Source organism: Bolinopsis microptera, chromosome 12 (assembly GCF_026151205.1).
Source record: "Bolinopsis microptera isolate Bmic1 chromosome 12, MBARI_Bmic_1.0, whole genome shotgun sequence".
Lineage (NCBI taxonomy): Eukaryota > Metazoa > Ctenophora > Tentaculata > Lobata > Bolinopsidae > Bolinopsis > Bolinopsis microptera.
Genome location: NC_087083.1, coordinates 8034066 through 8052374, shown reverse-complemented (window position 1 = coordinate 8052374; position 18309 = coordinate 8034066). Strand labels below are relative to the sequence as shown.

The 18309-nt window shown below is 38.0% G+C and overlaps 1 protein-coding gene across 1 annotated transcript; it reads left to right on the top strand.

The window, feature by feature from the left end:
- Window positions 1–1656: 1656 nt before the first annotated feature.
- LOC134824216 (uncharacterized) lies at window positions 1657–16879 on the top strand. The gene is made up of 34 exons (XM_063835992.1): window positions 1657–2675; window positions 2834–3018; window positions 3153–3288; window positions 3531–3706; window positions 3913–4027; window positions 4595–4685; window positions 4888–5024; window positions 5227–5409; window positions 5649–5810; window positions 5963–6130; window positions 6279–6461; window positions 6601–6780; window positions 7022–7207; window positions 7357–7509; window positions 7756–7896; window positions 8087–8257; window positions 8643–8751; window positions 9138–9315; window positions 9434–9673; window positions 9872–9998; window positions 10283–10470; window positions 10683–10840; window positions 11058–11159; window positions 11305–11455; window positions 11922–12028; window positions 12362–12488; window positions 12670–12783; window positions 12893–13055; window positions 13214–13386; window positions 13610–13735; window positions 15172–15342; window positions 15536–15684; window positions 15949–16068; window positions 16261–16879. The coding sequence occupies exons 1-34, from the start codon at window positions 2549–2551 to the stop codon at window positions 16310–16312; spliced, it is 5049 nt and encodes a 1682-aa protein (XP_063692062.1). The 5' UTR covers window positions 1657–2548; the 3' UTR covers window positions 16313–16879.
- Window positions 16880–18309: the final 1430 nt, after the last annotated feature.

Genomic DNA, 18309 nt, shown 5'->3' with positions numbered 1-18309 from the left:
TTGAATAAGATAACTACGATTACTAGGCTTGACTACACTGTTAAATTATTTAACAGTGATGCCCAATGCCCATGTCTAGTTTGATGTGACTATGATGAATACGGTTGGGGTCATTTTGATCTCGTTACAAGTATCTCGGTGCTCCAACTATGCGCAAGCATTCCGACTTATAGGCTTAAAATATTCAGTAACCATCACTCTTCTAATTAGTATTTGAATTATCATAAGGTTTTTGAGTGTGAGGTAGATATTAACTGTCCATGGTTCTTGAGTGGGAAGTCCATGATTAATTAAACAGACACAATAAGTTAAAAGAATAGAAAACAACATGTTTCTTAGCCTTTGTAGTGTGTAAACTATAAAACTAAATCATAGGCCGCAGCTAAACATGCAACCCTGATTAACTTAACGAATTTAAAGCGGTACAAACTGCATAAGCAATGCAACAAATTTATTTCAACCTCAATCCTAAATTTTACAGGGCAATTAGGAAATTTTCAATTATAGTAATACTTCTTCAGTAATTGTAATCGCCTCAATTTAACGGTATTCGGTAACCACCGATTTTGCTTACATTTTCAGCTTAAGAAAGTTACAATTTTCATAATCATTGTACTTGTCGATCGTACCCCATTCAGTTTGAAGGACTCTCGCATATCATTTACAGTATTATTCTATACAAACTAGTTTCGGTAAAATAAATACACATTTTGTGAAATTCGTCACTATTGCGGCCACATAAATGAGAATATTGAACCATTTTTCTTTTGGCTTTAAACTTTTTTCTACCCACCTAAACATAATTTATAGTAACCAGTTCTGCCTACTTGAAGCTTGCCACGACGTTTAACTGCAATATATTTGCTCCTGTATTTGTAGAATGGTTCATCTTAACACTACAATTATATAGTTTGTGCTCTCTCCCTCCCCTCCGGAGGCACTAGCTATACTCTACAAGCAATACTAGCTACGTCTACCCTCCGCATGCAATAGATAGCAGACACTAAGTATAGAGGGGGAAGTATTATCTCGTTAGCCCCGGGCTACCCTCCGCATGCAATAGATAGCAGGTACTAAATATAGACTTATATAAAGGGGAAGTGTTACCTCGTTAGCCCCGGGTTACTCGGGCAGCACACATTCCCCTGTCTGTCCTCCCTCTTTCTAAACTAATGTCATTGTTCTACAAGCATCTGTTTCCTTTAAATGTGGTATAAGCTGCTCCTTGGTGCGTGCGTCACGGAGTCACGTGGTGTAATAATCCCACGTGCTCCTCCGCAAGCAATACAGCTCCTCCCAGCTCCTCTCCATTGCTGAGCTGTTATTGGGTGCATCCTGAGGCTGGTTGCTCCCGATTGGTTGACCCATCACTTGTTGTGTTGTTATTGGCCGAGCATGGACACGTGGTACGCTGGCTCAGCCAATAAGAAACAAGCAAAGTTAAAAATAGAATGGTTGCTCCTTTGGGTACGCACGTCGCACGTGCGCCATGTAAATCGGCTCATTTCCTTAAGGATCGTTTTGGATTTGCTGCTCTCTCTTAGCTAAAGATAACTAATTTTCTCCTGTAAAGGCTCGGTGCTTAAAACTACCTCCGAAAACCCCACAATCTCCACTTTCTTGATTAACCATGATTTTACCATAGTCATACTAAATGTCTCCTTGCTGTCACTCCCCAAACACTGCACCAAGTAGCCTCAAGAGGACCTACTAGGTGTAGGAGGGGCAGCAAAGTATAGTGGGTCCGGTTCTCCCACTCAGTGGGTGCCACCCGGGGACGGCATTCTGAACATTTCCAGTCCACACCCACTCCGTACCCTCTAACTGGTCGTTCACATATTACCCTCCATTCCTCCGTAATCAATTTGACATATAACTATCGTGTCATGATTACAATTATGTAATCATTTGGAACCCTCTCCTAATTACCTAATATGTGGACGACCTTACTCTAATAGAGGTACTCTAGAGACGACCCCTAATATAAGAGGTACTCTAGAGGTACTCTATAGTAGAGGTACTCTAGAGATACTCTAGTAGAGGGTATCTGTGCTTCTGACGGGTCTTAGCCCAAAGGTTTGTCAGTCTCGAGTGAGAGTGTACTGGGTGGTGTTTGGAAACTAAACTATACTTGACAGACTTACCACACACAAACTGACAGACTGATCTGAGAAAATTTTGTGAACTTGTGTTGGTGAGTTATTTTTATTTTATCAAGATTTCTCAGTAGATTGTGGCTTTATTTTATTCAAGCTTTTTGTGTCAATTCATAAACGCGAACATTAATATCACCATTGCATTTTCTCATTAAATCCTATTCTCAGAATTGACCACGGTCGGAACGAACTTCAAAAGAGGAGCTTTAGGATTCAAGACAGTTACCTGTGAGCTCAATGAACCGGGCTTATGGGTAAACAACAAAGTGGTCCTGACAGTGACAAAGACAGGGACACAAGAAACTGCTACTTGCACCAGTGTAAGTGGAGAAAAGGCGTTCCTAGATACCTCATGCGTGTACGGAGCAGGGCAGATTGACAGGTGGACAATCATGGGGGACCAAGTGAAGATAAAGGCCAACATCAACTACGACGGAACAGAAACTGCAGCCTTCAGATGTGACGTAACTGTTGATGAGGAGGCGTCTGATTCAAAGCTCGTCTACGCTGAAGCACTAGGTAAATAAAATATTGAGTAGGACTGAAAAGCGCTAAATTTCGAAGATATCAATTTGTTTCTGATGCGTTGCTATAAGATTGAATGGAGCTGGAGGTCTGTGGAGGCTGTGATAAGATAATCATTATGAACCTCATTAACATATTATGTACATTTTCAGACTACTCTGTTGTGATATCAAGCACCCACGTGTTGAAGTACGAGAACGGGGAACGTTACACGCTAGTGGGCAGTACGGGTAAGAATCCTACGTTCAAACTCCAGCTTTACGGAGACAGTGCTGAGCCTCGCATTACTGATACTCTCTCAGCAACATTGGAGTTTGAGGATGAAAATGGGGATGTGGTAAATAAAGCATTTTTAATTCCGTGAAATTTATGTTTGATAAGGTATAACCCTCCTAAGTGACATTTCACAAATCGTGAATTGTTTTGTGATCAATTTCGATTTGAATTATTCAAAATTATTCACTTCTTCAGTTTATTGAGAATGATGGTTTTACAGCGACCAAAAAGACAACAGTTTTCCTTAAATCAGCGAAGATAACATCGCCACATGCTTTCACCTTGTACGATTCTAACAGGGGCAACAAAGTGAAAATGTTAACGATTTATCGTAAGTAAAATCTGTGCGGTAATTCATTACTAATTATAATTAAAAATTAAGATTCAAGCTCGTGAAAATGCTGCATTTACCGAGATATTGGCAGTTTATGATATTTAATTATCGCTTCTATAATAATCTAAAATTAACGAAATGCAAGCTTCTAGCACTGTTTTGTCTGAACTCTATGAACTTTATAAGTGACCTCTTTAGCACGTACTCTCATTGTAAGTCACTATAACTGTGTTACTCAGCCGAATGTCCCGCTGGTCAGTATTCCGACCCTGAGACTGGAGCCTGCACTACGTGTCAGTTAGGAGTGAGACCAGAATCTGCTAATCAGCTACATGGTTGCCAGGCTTGCAGGGAGACAGGGACGATGTGTCCGGACAAGGCTCGTGTAAACTGCATTGCTAGAGTAGAGGGACAGGTATGTCACTTGTACAGGACAGGTATGCCACTTGTACTACTGATGATTATATTTCTTGTAGCGGGATGCACTACTGAGTTGCGCATCAAATAATGCAATGAATTGCCACCCTATGACAACAGTAAAGCAGTAAGATATATCGACTCTGTCACATCGCTTCCTGTTATTATTTATTATATTCATTATATTAATCTTTCCCACTTCAGTTCATTAGAGGTGGATGGAGTTGTCCATCGTGCCCTGCAGGAACCTACGCTAAAGAAACGGCCGCGTCGTCCGGCATTTTCAAATGTGAACCTTGTGAGATTGGAAAATACAGTGGTAAGTCCAAAATATCTTCAGTTCATGATGATACAGGGTTAGGCATTGTCAAACATTTTATGACGTGATTAAACCAGAAATTGTCCCTAATTTTTGAACTAGCTTCAAGTCCACCTTGTTTGTCGGCCGGGTGGTGTAGTCATGGTAACACGATCGCCTCCCAAGCAGAAGGCCCGGGTTCAAATCCGGTCGGATGCAAGTCGGCCAGTTACTAAGCTGTGATTTGGTACAGCTTCGGCTGGTGATACACACTCCCTGGCTCGTAGGACTAACCCCCCTACAGCTAGTATGCTAGTATATTATAGGTAGTGCCTCGGCACAGAGTGGCTTAGGGTTAATGAAAATGAGATAAGCACCTCAGGTCATTCCAAATTGCGGGAGAGACCTGCCCTTGTATTTTGTTTGTTGTATCCAATTGGCATTTTATAACTGTACTGTAGTTTTGTATCTAAATAATTTTCTGCAAATATTCTTATCAATTGAAATAAATATATTATTATTAACCATGAGGTATAATAATATAATATAATAATAAACCCGAAAATTTCATCAAATAACTTACCACAGCTGGAGCAAAAGACATTTGCGGAGAATGTTTGGAGAGTGATAACAAGTATACCCCAGCGGTGGGATTCTCTGAATGTCTTTTCTGCGGAGGGTAAGTCTGCACATTATATTTGTATATCATAATAGATATTTTCCTTTAACTTCAATCAGTTTAGACACCCTGGACATCAATAAATCACGCAATATGTAGTATTACCAATCATCATTTACCAATTATCAATTATGTAGACTTAGTATCAATTACCAATTCGTAGTTCCTTGCGTTGATCCTAAAACAGTGTCCACATTTTCAGGCATGTTTCAGACAACGCGTGCAGTGCATGTCCTGCAGGAAAAGGTATTTCCGATGGTAAATGTATTGATTGTACTCCAGGGAAGTATAGCAAGAGCGGGGCTTGTGTAGATTGTCCAAAAGGCTCGTATACAGATGGTATGTGTTTATCCTGTCTCCCTACTTTCATTTCGTTAATGCTTAAATTATTATAATATTGATTTACTGCATGAACAATTAAAAAAAAACTGTCAGTATCTCGAACTGTATAATTTTAGAAAGCTCCGAAATTTACATAAGAAAAAGTTTCATAACACCACGTGATACCCAGATAAGGAGGTATAATACTGATATCTTACAGCTGCAGGAGTTTCTGGGTTTAAAAAGTGTGAAGCCGGACAGTATCAAGACATCGAAGGTCAAACATCTTGTTCTGATTGCTTAGCCAGTCGTGGAAAGTATTCAGACGGAGAGGGCGCTGAGAAGTGTGAAGACGTAAAATCTGGATATGAGATTGTGGTTGATAGCTTTAATACAGGAAGAGGTTAGAGAATTAATTTCAATTGAAAACATTTCATTTTTAGTGTAATAGTTTACTTTCCTAATGGCTTATGTTATTACTTAATTATTACAACAAACATTGTTTGTTGTAATAATTTAATAAATTCAAACAACAAAATAAAAAGAAGCTCCAGATGAATTATTGGTTTGCAGGAACCTTCCTTAATTTCACAACATAAAATATTAATACACTCCTAGTTATAATACTTACTTAATTAACAGGTATAAGTCAGAAAGAATGCCTTGCGGGAACGTATGGTAACAAAGGAGAAACTGATTGGAAATGTCTGCCTTGTGATGCTTCAAAGGGCTTGTATCAAGACACACAGGGCCAAAACAGCAGTAAAAAGGTCGAAGCTGGTTTCTATGTCATTACCCCTGAAGGTCAGTAGAAATTATAATTTGTAAATTAGAAATTATAAAGTAGAAATTTAGTAATACTGTTGGAATTTTTGGTTTCATACTTCGTTTTAACGTAATAAGTAGGAGCACATATTTCCAGTGCAACATCGCTCCCTTACCCAGTACTTCTTCAGGAGAAACAACAGGAGCAACAGAAGTAGCTGAATGCGCGGCGGGGACCCACAGAACCGTGTCAGACACTACGTACACAGAGTGTGCTCCTTGTGATCCTGAATCAGGCAAATATCAGGACAGTCCTGGGCAGACTCACTGTAAAGATGTGGAGCAAGGCTATTACGTTGGTATGTTAACTATTTTTCGCGTTGGATAAAAAGTAAATGTGACGCTTGCTAATTAACTAGGTTAATTGTTGAATCTAATTGTTATAAGTAAGTCGCTTTCACAGCTTGACCTTTACAGCTTTTTTTACTCTATTATATTTAATTCCAGAGAGCAAAATCGCGGTGAAACCTTGTGAGGCTGGCTCTGCAAGAGGGGATGCATTCTTCGTTGAACTTGAAGGAGAAACACAGTACACCGCATGCAAGAAGTGCGATGGGAAAAAGGGTCAGTATCAAAATGAGCCGGGAAAACCTACCTGTAAAGAAGTATCTGAAGGATCTGTAATTGTGGGTTAGTGTTTTACTCGATCTAATTACCTATCCAATTAGCTAATGTTTCATTGCTGATCACTTGTATTAAGCCAGAAAGATAAATCCATAATTTCAAGCTCCTAATTATTAATTAAAGTCTACAACAAATATATTTTCAGCTGGAGAAGCAGCAATTGCGGTTACACCATGTGCCGAGGGCACTGCTAGAGGGCCTGCATTCTTCGTTGAAGGAGAAACACAGTTCACTGAATGTAAAAAGTGTGATTGGAAGAAGGGTCAGTTCCAGAGCGAGGCGGGGAAACCTACTTGTAGAGAGGTGCCCGGAGGATCCGTAGTAGGTCGGTGTTTGCTTTATTTTTATTAAATAGTTGTTCTTTTATTTATTTCTTTTTTCAAGTTCTTTTGCATCGTTTCTTAATGATTTTAAAAGAGTTTAAGTCTGTTGACTTCTACTGTTATATTCATAACATGAAGCAGTCGATAACACTTGATTATGTTAAAAAGGAACTAAATCATAATTATATTTAAAAAGAATTGCTGTATTTAAAAAGAAATGATACCAAAATGATATCTCAACAGCGGATGAAGGAGCCATTGTCATAAAAGCGTGCGAAGCCGGCACAGCCCGTGGAGCAGTTTTCTTCATCATTGAAGAAGAAGAAAAGTTTATAAAATGTAGGCCCTGCGATATGGGTACCTACCAGAACTTACCGGGTAAAGAAGAGTGTGTCGATGTTCCGCCTGGAAAGAAAGCAATAGACGAACGTAAGTGTAAACTCTTTGATTATACTTATGATTATTTTTGTTTGTTTGTTTAATTGCAGTGTACTTTCTCTTTTCAAGAAAAAGTTTGTAAATTGTTTACATATCTTGGTGACCATCACCTGAAACTCTAAAAATAATTTTTCGCTTAGGAAAAGGAATTGAGGATTGTCCAGTTGGTTACAGGGAAGAAAGTGGCGTATGCAAACTTTGTATTCCAAAAAATGGGGAATACCAGGATAAGACAGGGAAGAACTATTGTGAGCGTGTCAAACCTGGCTATTCTGCGCTAAACGGATATGATCGTGGGTTCTTACTAATACTCTTATACTTATGATTTTCTGATTAATAGTGAAAATAGTTGTGAAATCAGTAGTGAAATTATCAAAGGGGTATAACTTAATTAACTTAATAAAATTAACTTAATATAAAAGTAGATGATTTAATTAACTTCGCCACACTATCAGTATTATCATTAAATAATTCCAGTATTATTTAAAATTGATAAATATAATTACCAAATCATTGATTAATTTATAACATATTATTAGCACCAACAATCTGTGCTGCGGGGGAATACAGCAAGGACTACACATGTGTCCTTTGTAACGCAGAGGATGGAGTCTATCAGGACGAAGAAGGGGGAAGTTTCTGCAAAGCTGTTAATCCTGGTTATGAGCTTGATAACGGGGGTAAATATTCAAACTTTACCATGTTTCATATATAGTTGAAACATTGCTATAAATAAATATAATTGTAGTATCTTTCCCAACCAACAGCTTTATGGTAGTAAAGCTTTTTCAGCAGTTCCCACTTTCATATCACTTATCTTATGTTCGTGTTTTTAGCCTTTAAGATATAACATTGTGATATTTCACTCAGCTGTGGAGAAACCACCAGTAAAGTGCCAGAAAGGTCACTTCAGTAAGGGATCTGCAAAAACGTGCACTCTCTGTGATAGAGATAGGAAGGAGTACCAGAACGAAGAAGGGGCGACTTACTGCAAGATATGCGCAAGAGGCAAGATACTGGATGGTGCCACCGTTTGTGAAGGTAATTCAAATATAATTATACTAATTATAGTTATAATGAGGTCTGATCATCATCTTCTTACAGCGTTCGATGTCTGTGTGAAGGTAAAATGGTGATATCCTCTGGATCAGGCAGAGGTCGAGTGTTATACTTATAATTATACGCTGGTTAACGTTACTTTAATACTGACTGAATATAACCATATGAGCATATGATAAGGAGACTAATTGCTATATATAAAATAATCTTCATTTCATTTAAAACGGCAGGTGAGGTATAAGGAATATACAATTTTACATCGCACCAATTCGCCCTAAATCGCAAAATAACACAGAATCTATCTTCTATAAATATAACGATGTTTGATAATGTTCTATCACGATTGTTCACAATGCCGTTTACTCAGGTCTTGGCTGCAAAGAAGAAACTGCCTTGATGATAGAAGTACGTCCGGATCCGTTCGTTTTCTCAGAGACAGCTGCTGGAGAGACCCTCATCATACCTTGTAACCTAAAGTAAGAACAACTTCTTCCTTTATTTCTTTACATACCTTGTAACCTAAAGTAAGTACAACTTCTTCCTTTCTCTCTTTATATACCTTGTAATCTTAAGTAAGTACAACTTCTTCCTTTATTTCTTTATATACTTTGTAACCTAAAGTAAGAACAACTTCTTCCTTTATTTCTTTATATACTTTGTAATCTTAAGTAAGTACAACTTCTTCCTTTGTATGAAATAACAGCATCAACACTTGATGTGAAATTAGAAGACCGAAGTTCAATTGAATTGTATCCGCGTAAAATCATTCCATCAATAAACTTTTAAATTTAGTGTAAAATATACTAATTGGAGTTCAGTCTACACCCTCACACAAACACACTTCTAAAGTTCACTCTTACAGCAATACAAAGAGTGCAGAAGATAAGGTGTACCGTCACTGTATATTCGACGAGGGTAAGTTCGTTGCCAGATGGGACACTCCAAACTATGGAGCTTGCCCTACAGCAAAAACTGAAGCCCTACACGCGCTGAAGCAGCAGACTGACATCCTGAACAGTCCAGAGAAACTTGCCTCTTTGGTGAGTTAAAAAAAGAAAAAGTTATCTATATCACTGACTCAAATTCTAATTGTTAACTGAAATCATAATCTGATTTAAACGTTAAATTGAATTTGAATTTAAATTTAATTCTTTTCAGAATGACACAGAACTTGCCAACTCAATGAAAATGCTTTCCTCGGGGATGGAAGACATTATAAAGGACGAGAAGGTAAACGGAACTGAAGTGCAGCTGACATCTCGAGATGTGAAAGACGTTGCAGGAACTCTAAACTCTATCAAGAGTATGATAGAGCTACCGAAAAAGAAGCCTGCAGCGGATGGCACGGTACAAACTGAGGAGGAGAAGAAGGAGATGAAGGAAGCAACTAATGCGCTGGTAAGTTTATAATTTATAATAGAATATATAGTTTATGATCATAATTTATTTTTAAATAAACATCTGACGTTCATCAGGAAAACTTTTATGGACTTATTGAGATGTTCGTGTTAAATAAAGAACCTTGCTTTAGATTTTAAATTTATGAATGGCCGCTATTTGTTATCGACATTTTAAGCTAAACCACACTTCTCACAGAAAACTACAATGGCAAAGACAATCGATAAAGTGGCAGCCTCGGGTAAAGATACTCTGAAGACAGTGGATGATACACAGAAAGAGAGTATAATTCACTCTGTGGAGGCATTGGCTAATAGCATGGAAGGTAAGAACTAATCACAGGCTCTTATTTTGTTCATTAAATTTTTTGCCATCCACATTTTTTTCCAAAAAAGTAAAGATGGTGGGAATTGAGAGGCTCCTATTTTGTTTATTGCATTTTTTAAATGAAGATTTATAGTGAAAGTTGGAATGATGAAACTTTGAATCTGATGGTCATTCACGTTTCAGAATCAGGGAATGTAAGATATAATAATTCAGCGCAATTTCATCATGTCTCACACAATAAACGTTAAATGTTTCGCACCAAGTTTACAAACTAACTTTCAGGTGACGACGAACCAATAGTTACTTCTACTCTTGCTGTACGAAGTATCAGCATGAATCCTTCAAAACCATCAGTAAAATCAAGTAACAGCACATCTTCTGGTTCTGATAACACTGGAGATGAAGAGGAGGAGGAGGAGTCTATTTCTTTACCTGTTCCTGCAGGGATGGCGGAAGGTGATGCACCCAAGGTAACTTGGAATTTTGTTGAAAATTCCACTACATCTGCAATGTTATCAAATTTGTCATTATCATTATCAATTAAAGTTTCTAAACAAGGATAGTTAAAAACAATGCCCAAGTCCAATCTTTCCCTAAAACAAATAACTTAACCTCAAAAGTCAAAATGTATCATAAATATTTAACGTTCCAAGCGTCTACCTAACAAATACACTAATTTCAGCTGGCGTTGGGAGACATGACAGCCTCTGGAGCATCAGTAGCTGTGTTCAGTGAGGACGCTAAGGACATGTTCCCTGACCCTGATACTGCTATAGATGAGGATGATGTGACTGAGACTGATGAGACTGATGCTGACGGGGAACCTGTCAAAGTCAACAGGTTAGGATTAGTCTCTGCTTTACTAATATTAATTAGTAATATTGATTAGTAATATTATTTATATTTCTAAGAGCTAAGTGCTGTTATACGATGTGTAAGGATCTGATAAAGATTACAGTTATGACTGAAAGTAACAAATCATATCATTAATTTTATCATGTTTCAAATTTTTGATTCGAAGGAAATTTCAAGGGAATTAACCACAAATCAATTACAGGACACTGAACTCTGCGATTGTATCGCTCGAGTTCAAGGAAGTATCACAAGTACAGTTCAGTCTCACAATGAAGACCAATAGGAATAATGATGAATCAAATAAGTGAGTGAACCTAGTAACTCAGTTTACTGCATTATCATTTTAGTTATTGAGCCATTTGTCCATGAGATTTGAAATGGTAAATCGAAAGCCAAAAAATGGCATTTAATTTCGATTAGATGATTCTTAAACTCTAAATTTCTCCCAGAAATAAGAAACTTGAACGAACATGTACCTTCCTAAACACCACAACACAAAAGTGGAGCAGTAAAGGGTGTACCACCAGTATTCACGGAGATCCCCTGGACGGAAATGTTAGATGCCACTGTAATCACAACACTAGTTTCGCTATCTTACTCGTAAGTCAAATTTAATCACGACACAAGTTTCGCTATCTTACTCGTAAGTCAAATGTAATCACAACACAAGTTTCGCTATCTTACTCGTAAGTCAAATGTAATCACAACACAAGTTTCGCTATCTTACTCGTAAGTCAAATGTAATCACAACACAAGTTTCGCTATCTTACTCGTAAGTCAAATTTAATCACGACACAAGTTTCGCTATCTTACTCGTAAGTCAAATGATTTGGAAAAAGTAAGCGTTTGAAAAATACAATATTTTATGGGAAACACTACAAAGGGGTTGATACGATTCATAACATATGAGACAAGAAAAACGCTATCTTTATAGAGTTAGATCTCCTCGGACTACATTAAATCAATTCCTTCTGTAACGTCCTCAATAAATGTAATCGATTTGTAGTGTTGTACCTAATTAGTTAACAAATTCTCCTTTTGTGTTGTAATTAGTCCTCCTTTTCAGAGTATTTCAGATATCGTAGACCACTCCCAGGAGCACGCCACACTCATCATGTTTTGTATCAACGTTACTTTCCTCGTCATCACCTTCTTCGCCATAGCTCCTTTCAAGTAAGCTAATAATAATAAGATAGTGAGATAGTGAGCAGACACCTTTAAGATGATAAAATAGTAAGGGTCGATATAATGGAATAGTATCCAAACTGCATCGACATCCTAACAAACTATTAATTTTATCGCTTTGTACACTATACGATTGTATTAAACTGGATCGAATTCAAAACCTTCCATAAAATGCGACAAGAGAAACGCCGTCTTAGGGACGCAAGGAGAGCTGGGACCTCGGATTACATTAAATTAATTCTTTCTGTAACGTCCTCAATAAATATAATATCTAATTGTGGTTGTGAAAACAGTTTAAATTTAACATATTCTGTGTTACAGGAAGTATCGTAAGAAACGGCTTGTGGTTCTCCAAACTCAGCTGGTCTTGTCCCTTATCTTAGCGAATACTGGGTTTATGTGTCTCAGCAAGATCAAGAAAACTAAAGTCCATGTGGATATGTTCGGGGTAAGAAGATCTAGAAATATTTTGAAATACATGAAGAAGCACTAGGCATAATTAGGTATAATTAGGCATAACTAGGCATAATTAGGCATAATTATGAAGAAGCACTAGGCATAATTATGTATGTGACTTTCGGTTCACACATCACAATAATCCTTCTCACTAAAATCATGTTCTTCCCCAGTACCCGACAGTGGCCCTGAACATGCCGTGCTACGTGGGCGTGATAATAGTTCAGTACCTCTTCCTCGTTGTTATGGCCTGGATGTCCTGTTGTGCGTATACTCTCTATGGAAAGGTTTGTCTAGTTTAACATACTTAACGTTTCTCGTAAGAATTCAGTATCTAAATTCAGCAAAATGTTTAGTATTATCCTAACTTTTGAGAAATGACACCCACCCCTCTAGATTGTTGATGCAATAAAAACGTTCGGAAAGGTAGACAGATTCTACATACACAAATGTGTGGTCTTCTGTTGGATAATCCCGGCAATTCTGCCCACTTCAGCTTTCTTGACTTCAGAGATGATGAACAACCAAGAAAACAAGGCGGCCGATATGCCATATATCAGTAAGCACTGGTTTTAAAATCTAGTTTAAAAATCTAGTCTCAAATTATAAATCTAGTCTAAAAATCTAGTTTTAAAATCATGATGAACAGCTCAAGACCTAATAGTAATCGTAATGTTGGAAGAGTTTGTGATTCACCCTTAATAACCGCGACTTCAGTGAGCAGCTACAGCAAGAACAATACAGAATGCTGGGTTGCAAACCCCTGGAAGTGGGTGAGCTTCATGATCCCCATGTACATCTGTCTCCTCCTCAACTGTGGTGTTTTCTTCATGATCATCAGGGTGCTCATCCGGGCTGCTAGGAGTGGGTCTGGGAGCACTGGACTCGCGGTAAGTTTACAACTGTCAGGAACTACTCCTATAGGCACAGACTATCACGGATTGTTTTAGTCTATAGCTTTTGTTCTGCGGTCTGCGGTTATGCACATCCAAAATTGGGATATTTGAATGAATTTACAATTCCATGGACAAATAACATAACTGCCTCAATCAAAGTACTTCTGTAAGGCATTTCATGTTCACTTACGTACTATTCATATTTTATACCGTTCAGAAACAAATCAAAGGAGCAGTGACTATTGCAGTGACAGTAGGTGTACCCTGGATCGTGGGAGTAATGACCTTTGAACCCATAGCCCTCATTGGACAGTGGTTATTCATCATCCTCACCGGTCTGCAGGTAATGCTCCTTTATATAACCGGGAAGTTGGTCGTTTAGCTCCGGACAGTCTATGCAACGTCTATGCAACGTCCGGGCAACAACAAAAGAACCGTCTATGCAACGTCTATGCAACGTCCCTGCACAATGAACACTCTATGCACACTCCCTGCACGGTCAGTCTATGCAACGTCTATGCAACGTCTATGCAACGTCCCTGCACAGAACCATATGAACACCGGCTACTAGCCGGCTACTAGCCGGCTACTAGCCGGCTACTAGCCGGCTAGTAGCCACTTTTGTAATAACAGCTCCTCAACTTCACATTAACAACCGGCTACTAACCGGCACTTGAAAAGTGGTCACTAGCCGGCTACTAACCGGCTACTAGCCGGCTAGTGACCACAAAGTGGCTACTAACCGGCTACTAAGCGGTCACTAGCCGGCTATTAGCCGAGCTCTAAAGCAGACCTATTAGTAGCCGGTTCTAAACCGGCTACTAGCCGGCACTTGAAAAGCGGTCACTAGCCGGCTACTAACCGCTAGTAGGTCCGCTTAAGAGCCGGCTAGTGACCGGTTAGTAGCCGGTTAGTAGCCACTTGGTGGTTACTAGCCGGTTAGTAGCCGGTTAGTAGCCGGCTAGTGACCGCTTTCTAAGTGCCGGCTAGTAGCCGGTTTGGAACCGGCTACTAGTAGGTCTGCTTTAGAGCTCGGCTAATAGCCGGCTAGTGACCGCTTAGTAGCCGGTTAGTAGCCACTTTGTGGTCACTAGCCGGCTAGTAGCCGGTTAGTAGCCGGCTAGTGACCACTTTTCAAGTGCCGGTTAGTAGCCGGTTGGTAATGTGAAGTTGAGGAGCTGTTATTACAAAAGTGGCTACTAGCCGGCTAGTAGCCGGCTAGTAGCCGGCTAGTAGCCGGTGTTCATATGGTACTGTGCAGGGACGTTGCATAGACGTTGCATAGACGTTGCATAGACTGACCGTGCAGGGAGTGTGCATAGAGTGTTCATTGTGCAGGGACGTTGCATAGACGTTGCATAGACGGTTCTTTTGTTGTTGCATGGACGTTGCATAGACGTTGCATAGACTGTCGGAGCTAAACGACCAAGTTGCCATATAACCTTTATAAAACCTTTATATTATTATAAATGACCCGTTTATAGGTATAACAATATAACCTTTATAAAGTTATAATTCATCTTTAATTATTTATTTCGAACAATTCTATCCAGAAATACCAAACGTGTTTGCCAAGACCCTTATCAGAACCTTTAATCAGTTAAATAGATACCCCAAATCATTGATAGTTGACAAAAATCAAACACTCTTATTTCTGTTTACATTAAACACTACTGAGTATACGTTTTATCTTAATAATGCTGTTATTAAACTTCAATTTGCATTATTATATTGATCGTTGATAATTGATACTTGATGTAAAAATTAAACACTCTCTAGGGACCGATCATGTTCATTGTGTTCGTGGTACTACAAGAGGAAGTACTGGGAACTCTCCTAAAACCGTGCGGTATGGAGGTGCCGGAGATACTGCAGTCAGCGCGGAGTACTACTTCCACCAGGAAGTCAAATGCTGCTGTCAGCACTGTCTTCAACAGGGAGAAACCTTTTGTAAGTTTATTTACTGTACAGGGAGAAACCTTTTGTAAGTTTATTTAACTGTACAGGGATTATTTCCGTATCCACGAATTAATTTTCTTAGCCTTACCATCGGGTTTCTCACAAGCAATTCAGTTACGAAAAATACTTAACAACATATCGTTTCTCGGCGTTATCCATTCCCTTTCATATTCTCTTTCACTAGGATCCCACGACGATTGATCCAGTAGCAGCGAAACAGCTGGAGGAACAGAAGAAGCTGGAGGAAGAGGCTCGAAAGAATGTGTACTCAAACGAGAATATGGACGATGCTGAGATTGAAAGTCATGGATCTACAAGGAGCAACGCTCTTCTGTAAGTTTAATGGTGTTATAAAAGTATAAAAGATGTTATATCTACTACAGGAGCAAGTCTGGATAAACGTTCTGCTGCACAATTAAATCAACTTATTGATATCCGTTATGCCTATTCATAGTTCATACCGATGAAATCCAGCGCAATACTGTTGAAACGAATTATTATTAAAATCACTCTTAATTGATGTTCTTTGTAGATATTTTCATTATTATTGTATAAAATTGGCATAAAACACCTTTGTTTAACTAATTTCCCCCTCAGAGTGAAATGTGAGATTGATGATTCACTGCCGGTGGGAGTAGTTCCTACACCCATCCCAACTCCTGAACCAAAATCTGATCATGATCATCTCTACTACGAGTGTACACATTTCCCTCACGAGTTAGTTGTTTTAATTATAGATCAATTAATTCAATAATTGTAGATTAATCAGTTCATGACTGCAATTTATGGAGAGCTGTAAAAGGAGGAATCTAAAATTTTAGTCCCTTCAAAATGTTCAAAGTCCTTTTTGAAATTGTAGCAAATTGTTATCTTCACTCACAAAACTGATACTAAAAACCAATTTTCTAGCCCCGACGCAGTGTCCCTGGCCAGCAACTTCCCAGAACCAGTCACAGAATGAGCGAAGAAGGACTCTAAGAACCCCAAAAATGACGCTAAGAACCTCCAAAAAGGACGCTAAGAACCCAACGGAATAACAGATTGTCAAAACATTTTATGACGCTGAAGGTGTGACTCTAAATAGCGAAACTGTTTTCGCGATGTACAAATTTTGAACAGAATTATGAAATAAGCAAAGACAGTATTTTCAATATTGATGAATCGGACGAATTCGAAGACTATAAGATCAGTTTTATAGTTTGATTTCAATTATCGTAAATATCAATAATGCTACGACTTTAAACTGATACAAATTTATTTTGTGTATAGAATTTTGAACATTCTATTTCTTTTTTGTTGTTGTTGAAATTCATGAATTTATTTTAGTTTTTGTAGTGAGTTTTGATTTTCTTTAGTGTTTTTTCAACTTATTTTGTCTATTACATGCATTTCCTAAAACATTTTATAAGGGAAACAATGAGAGCTTATTAGATTTAACTAATTAATTAATCAATCAATTAATTATTAGAATGTTGCTTTAATATTTCTTTTGTAGTTAAGTTATTGATAAATAACAGATTTCATAGAATTGAGTATATCAATTGGTTTTCGATTAAAATGATCACTTAATAGGATAATATTAATAGAGCATATTTTTACAAAGGTGCTACAAAGGTGCTATAAAGGTGTTAATATAAGGTTGACATCTCCTGTTGCAAACCTAACAATACATAAATTTATATCATCACAGCATGGCAATTTATTAACTTAGCAAGACAAATGTTCAAAATATGCTGAAGGGCTTCCCGCCTCGATCAGAATGTCATATTAAACAATTGGTAGCAGGCTGCAGCAATACCTTTGATCCCTTTCATTCTAAAATTCTTATTCATAATAGTAGAATGCCTTTAAAAACATGGCCTATCAGCTGCCTTGTATTGAGCCCGTATCTTGCTCATAAGATCGTAGTGCAGTGAGAATGTCTCCCTGTTTCTTAAAACTCCTTCTTTGTCGTAGTAAAACACGTCTCCTGGTGCTCCTGAAAGTGAAAGTGAAAGTGAAAGTGAAAGTGAAAGTGAAAGTGAAAGTTAAAGTGAAAGTTAAAGTTAAAGTTAAAGTGAAAGTGAAGTGAAAGTGAAAGTGAAAGTGAAAGTGAAAGTGAAAGTGAAAGTGAAAGTGAAAGTGAAAGTGAAAGTGAAAGTGAAAGTGTTTCACGCGAGGAAATCTGTTACTAGTTCAGTAAAGCAAAACCCCGATTTACCGTGGAGTTTGGAAAAGGGTACAGCCGCGTAAATCGGGGTTTGCAGTATATATATGGAGGGGTGCGGTAGATCAGGGTTTTATTGTAATAATAATTATGATTAATAATAATATCAGGTTAATTAAATGATTTGATTTGATTTGAAACTTTTACAAATAGTACATATACAATACATAAATACTAACAGCATGGGTAAGTGGTACAAGTTCTGGGGGTATAGGTACGTATTACAGGTAATATTTCTACCCCCAGACTCACTAACACCACCTCCATCTAAACACACGAATTTAATCAAAACACAAAAATTTAGAACTATCAAAATGAATAATATAATGATAGATAATGTCACCACGATGCAACCCAAGATTTTATTATGAAATTACCGTAAAGTTGATTGATAATGCTGTTTTCCGACGCAGCGTAGTCCTCAATGAAGTGTATTCTGGAGTCCTTGGCAAGTTCCCTTAACTTCCAGATATTTTCTAACCCTCCTGATATTATGCAACCTTTAGTTATCACCTTGGTTTATTTTGTAAAAGAAGGAATTTTAAATTTCAGTCCTTTCAAATTGTCTGCACAATCCATTTGAAATTGTAGTAAACTCTTTAAGTTTAACCCTCCTGATAGTGTTAGTATAATTGTTCGGAATGTGACGACAAGCCGAATAAAATTTCTATTTTCAAAGTCTTTTCAATAATCAGCTCCGGGCAGTTCAGATAAGACTTTAAGAGTTTGAAAGAATTATTGTATAAACCTGA

Coding starts and splice junctions, on each gene's coding strand:
- LOC134824216 (XM_063835992.1), top strand. CDS start 2,549: ATGGGGGACCAAGTGAAGATAAAGGCCAACATCAACTACGACGGAACA. Junction 7,897..8,086: donor TTATGAGCTTGATAACGGGG/GTAAATATTCAA, acceptor TATTTCACTCAG/CTGTGGAGAAACCACCAGTA. Junction 9,999..10,282: donor ATTGGCTAATAGCATGGAAG/GTAAGAACTAAT, acceptor ACTAACTTTCAG/GTGACGACGAACCAATAGTT.